This window comes from Chrysochloris asiatica, unplaced genomic scaffold (genome assembly GCF_000296735.1).
Source record: "Chrysochloris asiatica unplaced genomic scaffold, ChrAsi1.0 scaffold00282, whole genome shotgun sequence".
Lineage (NCBI taxonomy): Eukaryota > Metazoa > Chordata > Mammalia > Afrosoricida > Chrysochloridae > Chrysochloris > Chrysochloris asiatica.
This window is the reverse complement of record NW_006408800.1, coordinates 564,935-571,008: the sequence shown is the minus strand read 5'-3', so window position 1 is coordinate 571,008 and position 6,074 is coordinate 564,935. Positions and strand designations below refer to the sequence as shown.

Sequence of the window (6,074 nt, the reverse complement as noted above, 5' to 3'; positions counted from 1 at the left end):
CATCATTGATGGCGTCAAGTGTGGTGGTGGTAGTGAGGTTGGCCAAGGATCGGACATTGTTTCATTCTGCTGTGCATAGGGTTGCTATGAGTCGGTTCTGACTCTATGGCACCTGACAACAACAACATCAGAGCTCCTTATGTACCCACTGTATATATGGGGTTTTCTAAGAGCAGTTGGTGAACTTAAACTTCCAACCGTGCAGTTCAATTGGAATTGCAGTCTAGTACAATAAACCACAGCCACACAGCAAAGGTGTATATATATACGTATGGAGCTCTGTTAGCGTAGTGATTACGAATCTGGCTGTGGTCGTCACGGTCAGCGGTTCTAAAACACCAGCTCTTCCATGGCATAAAGATGAGGCTTTCTGCTCCCGTGAATTTTTACAGCCTCAGAAACCCTGTATAGGATCCCTATGTCAGAACCCAACATTTATTTATTTATTTATTTACAAACAAACAAACAAACAAACAAACAAACAAACAAATAAATAAATAAATATATTCAGTGTCTTGGTGTGGTGCTGTCCATTAATTCGCCAGACAGCAAAACTGTTTGAACTGCTAAGTTGGTGATTCAAGCTCACCAGCTGCTCCTTGTAAATTCTATGTAGGGTCTTACATAGGGAGCTATGTTGGGGTAGAGGTTACAAATCGCACTTCAATCCTCACTGAGGGTCAACAGTTGTAAACTACCAAATGTTTCATGCATTAAACATGAAGCTTTCTTCAATAATGATGTACACCCTCAGAAGCCCTGTACAATGTCTCTAAGTTTCAGAAACGACTTTATGGCATATATATATGTACATGTACATATACATTTATATTTATAAAGAGTATGAGAGCGACAGGAAAATAGATCTTGATATAAAGCTGGAGGGGAGAGTTGGAGCGAGAGTTGGAACGAGAGAGAGATTTGGTGTCCTGGTGTGGGAATGTGGATTATTGCACCAGACTCCAAAGCTGTTTTACCTGCAAGACTGGCGGTTCAAGTTCACCAGTTGCTCCTTGTAAACGCTGTTGTTATTGTTGTGTATCATGCAGTCATGTACGACCTATAGCAGCCCTGTACAGGGTTTCTGAGGCTGTAAATCTTTACAGGAGCAGAAAGCCTCTTCTAATTCCCATGGAGCGGCTGGTGGATTCAAACTGCTGGCCATAAGGTTCGCAGCCATGTCCTTAACTACTTCACTAACTGAGCTCCTTATAAATCCACTGCCCTACCAGAGCTCCTTATTTACCTACTGTATATATAGGATTTTCTAAGAGCAGTTGGTGAACTTGAACTCTCAACTGTCCAGTTCAATCGGATTTGCAGTCTAGTACAATAAACCACAGCCACACAGCAAGAATACAAATATACATATATATAAATTTTTATATATATGTATGTATGTAGCTCTGTTAGCGTAGTGATTATGAATCTGGCTGTGGACGTCACAGTCAGCGGTTTGAAACTACCAGCTCTTCCATGGCATAAAGATGAGGCTTTCTGCTCCTGTGAATTTTTACAGCCTCGAAAACCCTGTATAGGATCTCTGTGTTGGAACCGACTCCAGGACACATAACAATATACATATATATATATTCAGAGACCTGGTATGTCTCTGTGGCTTAATTCGCCAGACAGCAAAGCTGTTTGAACTGCAAAGTTGGCGGTTCAAGCTCACCAACTGCCTCTCGTAAACCCTGTACAGGGTCTTATATAAGGAGTTCTGTTGGGGTAGAGGTTACAAATCAGGCTTAAAAACCTCACTGAGGACTGTTCTTCTGGGATGCGGGTGCATGCACTGCAGTGGACTGGTTTTCCGAGTTGGCCGTGCCTGCGGAGAAGGCCGTGACCTACTACACCCTAGAGGAGATCCAGAAGCACAACAACAGCAAGAGCACCTGGCTCATCCTGCACCCCAAAGTGTACGATCTCACCAAGTTCTTGGAGGAGCATCCTGGTGAAGAAGAAGTCTTAAGGGAACAAGCTGGTGGTGATGCTACTGAGAACTTTGAGGATGTTGGCCACTCTACAGATGCTAGAGAAATGTCCCAATCATACGTCATTGGAGAGCTTCATCCAGATGACAGATTGAAGCTAGCTAAACCTTTGGAAACTCTCATCACGACTCTAGATTCTAATTCCAGTTGGTGGACCAATTGGTTGATCCCAGCCATTTCGGCCCTGGTGGTGGCCATGATATACCGCATGTACATAGCAGAAGACTAACCCCTACTCAGAAGCCAAGAAAGGACAGACTGAGAAGTCACTGCAATGGTCTATGGGGAAGGGCAGACAGGTCCACTGAAAATGATTGCACTGTGCCTGTCTCCCACTCTCTCTCCTACATTAGAAAAAAAATTAAATGAAAAGAGCCATTTTCTGTTCTGTCTACTCTTGAACTTGTCTTTCAGAGAATGCCTTTTTATTCATCAACCTTATTTGGATGTTTCCCCTATATAACTCAGTCATGTGACCGTTAAAAAATCATCTGGTATTGAACCTGTCCTGCCATATGTGCCTGTCTGTTTGGCATGCTCATTGTCTGTGGCATTCAGAACCCCTTGCTCATTAAGCAACATCCTTTAGTGTTCTTGTCTTCTAGACCCGAAGGCAGGTGTGACCTGAGATAAGAAAAGATGTCTCCCTGAACATCTTTGTGTCTCATCCGCTGACCAAGTACCTCACATTTCCGGAACGTATAGCCTAAAGGTTTCTGGTTGTTTTACCAGAAAAATCGGTGAGAAAAAGAAAAGGTAGGAGCCATAAAAGAGGCTTCACTTGTCACTTGTTCTCTGATCAGGAACACAGTGGCATAAACGCCCTTGAACTCTGAGAGAAAACCACATCTGCCCAACCTCTCAGCTTCAAAATAGCCTTCCGAGGACATGCTCAGTATTGTGAGTTACATGTCTTAACCATTCCTTAATAAAGGCCCAAGTGTTGCTTCCCCAATTCAACAACACCCAGATATTAAGGAGGTTATGGATCATTTGGAATCTGCTCTTGGAAAAAATGCTGCTGCCAGTGAGTGAGGACCCCTGGGAGTCAGTGAGGTTCTGCCCACCGTCTTGTGACTGGCAGCTCAGGACAGGCCGGCATGGTCACCTAATCATCCATATATTGTTCTCTACCCCAATCTTTTTGTCATTTAAACTTGGGAACCTGAGGGATAGATTATTACTAGATTCTTAGTGCTTCATAGTTAGACATGATCATGCTTGCCTATTGGCACAATAGCCACAGGAGCAATGGAGTTCTTCGGAAATGGCTAAAACTCTGGGACAGATTTTTGTACTACTGCAGAGTCTAGATTTTTATAATCAATGGCGTGCAGCCCCCTGTCTCCTCTTGCTTTGTGACTAAAACCTAGAGTGAATGTAGGCAAAGGGGTGGGGGAGGGTAGCTGTACTGCAGGTAAAATATTAGCTTGCAGGATAATCTTTTATACCAATTTTAATAAACATCCCTGGAATGAAACCTTGCCTCTTAAAAAACAAAAAAAACCCTCACTGAGGGTCAGCAGTTCGAAACTACCAGCTGTTCCATGAGAAAAAGATGAAGCTTTCTGCTTCTGTAAAGACTGACACACTCAGAAACCCTGTACAGGGTATCTATGAGTCAGAACCGATTCAGTGGTATATCTATCTATCTATCTATCTATCTATCTATCTATCTAAATACATAGAGATAAATATATATAGATTGGAAGTCCTGGTGTAATGCTGTGGGTTATTGCGCCAGACTTCAAAGCTGTTTTAACTGCAAGGGTTTCAGTTCAAGCTCACCAGTTGCCCCTCGACTACCCTGTTGTTATTGTTGTGTGCCGTGGAGTCATGTACGACCCACAGCGGCCCTGTATTAGGTTTCTGAGTCTGTAAATCATTACAGGAGAAGAAAGCCTCATCTGTCTCTGGTGTAGCAGCTGGTGGATTTCAAACTGCTGACCGTAAGGTTCGCAGCCAGGTTCTTAAGCACTACACTATCTGAGCTCCTTATAAATCCACTGCCCTACCAGAGCTCCTTATGTAACTACTGTATATATAGGGTTTTCTAAGAGCAGTTGGTGAACTTGAACTACCAACTGTCCAGTTCAATTGAATTTGAAGTCTAGCACAATAAACCACAGCCACACAGCAAAACAATGAACGTATGTGTGTGTGTGTATATATGTATATGTATATATATGTTGTTAAGTGCCGTGGAGTCAGTTACGACTTGTAGCGACCCTGCACAGGGTTTCCGAGGCTGTAAATCTTTATGGGAGCAGAACGCCTCATCTTTCTCCCGCGGAACCGCTGGTAGCTTCGAACTGCTGACCTTGCGGTTCACAGCCCAATTCGTAACCACTACGCTACCAGAGTTCATATATATACATACATACATACATACATACATACATACACACATACGTATGGAGCTCTGTTAGCGTAGTGATTACGAATCAGGCTGCGAACGTCATGGTCAGCGGTTTGAAACTACCAGCTCCTCCATTGCATAAACATGAGGCTTTCTGCTCCTGTCAATTTTTACAGCCTCGAAAACCCTATATAGGATCTCTGTGTGGGAACCGACTCCAGGAAACATAACAACATATATACATATATAAATATATATACATAAATAAATATATTAAGAGACTTGTTGTGGCACTGTGGCGTAATTCACCAAAATGCAAAGATGTTTGAATTGCAAAGTTGGCAGTACAAGCTCACCAGCTGTTCCTCATAAACCATATACAAGGTCTTATATAACAAGTTCTGGTAGAGTAGAGGTTAAGAATCGGGCTTCTAATCACCCTGGGGGTCAGCAGTTTGAAACTATCAGCTGTTCTATGCGAAAAAGATGAAGCTTTCTGCTTCCATAAGGATTTACACCCTCAGAAACCCTGTACAGGGTATCTATGAGTCAGAACCGATTCAGTGGTATATCTCTATATCTCTATATCTATCTATCTGTCTATCTATGTATCTATGTATCTATGTTATCTATGTATGTATGTATCTATCTATCTATCTGTATAAATACAAAGAGATAAATAGACAGAGACAAATTGGAAGTCCTTGAGTAATGCTGTGGGTTATTGCGCCAGACTTCAAAGCCATTTTAACTGCAAGGTTTTCAGTTCAAGCTCACCAGTAACTCCTCGGATACCCTGTTGTTATTTTTGTGTGCCATGGAGTCATGTAAGACCCATAGCGGCCCTGTATGGGTTTCCGAGGCTGTAAATCATTATGGGAGAATTAAGCCTCATCTGTCTCCCATGTAGAAGCTGGTAGATTCGAACTGCTGACTGTAAGGTTCGCAGCCAGGTTCTTAAGCACTACACTATCTGAGCTCCTTATAAATCCACTGCCCTACCACAGCTCCTTATGTACCTACTGTATATATGGGGTTTTCTAAGAGCAGTTGGTGAACTTGAACTTTCAACCACCCAGTTCAATCAGATTTGCAGTCTAGCACAATAAACCACAGCCACACAGCAAGACTACAAATATACATATATATAAATTTATATATATATGTACGTATGGAGCTCAGTTAGCGTAGTGATTATGAATCTGGCTGTTGATGTCACAGTCAGCAGTTCAAAACTACCAGCTCTTTGTTGGCAGAAAGATGAGGATTTCTGCTCCCGTGAATTTTTACAGTCTTGAAACCCTGTCTAGGATCTCTATGTCAGAAGCAAATCCAGGACACACAAAAACATATATATATTTATTTATAAATAAACATATTCAGAGTCTTGGTGTGGCACTGTGTGTTAATTCGCCAGACAGAAAAGCTGTTTGATCTGCAAAGTTGGTGGTTCAAGCTCACTAGCTGCTCCTTGTAAACCCTATACAGGGTCTTACATAAGGAGCTCTGTTGGGGTAGAGGTTACAAATTGGGCTTAAAACCTCACTGAGGGTCAGCAGTTGGAAACTACCCACTGTTTCATGCTTTAAACATGAAGCTTTCTGCTTCAATAATGATATGTTGTTGTTGAGTGCCGTCGAGTCGGTTCCGACCCATAGCGACCCTGTACAGGGTTCCCTCAGAAACCCTGTACAGGGTCTCTATGAGTCAGAAACGACTTG

At 42.5% G+C, this 6,074-nt stretch overlaps 1 protein-coding gene across 1 annotated transcript in view; it reads left to right on the top strand.

The window, feature by feature from the left end:
• LOC102810954 (cytochrome b5-like) overlaps positions 1 to 2,223 on the top strand; it is a 32,397-nt gene extending 30,174 nt beyond the window's left edge. The window contains exon 3 of the mRNA XM_006874531.1: positions 1,802 to 2,223. Coding sequence (XP_006874593.1) covers positions 1,802 to 2,223 — 422 coding nt within the window. The remainder of the gene's footprint in view (positions 1 to 1,801) is intronic.
• The last annotated feature ends 3,851 nt before the right edge of the window (positions 2,224 to 6,074 follow it).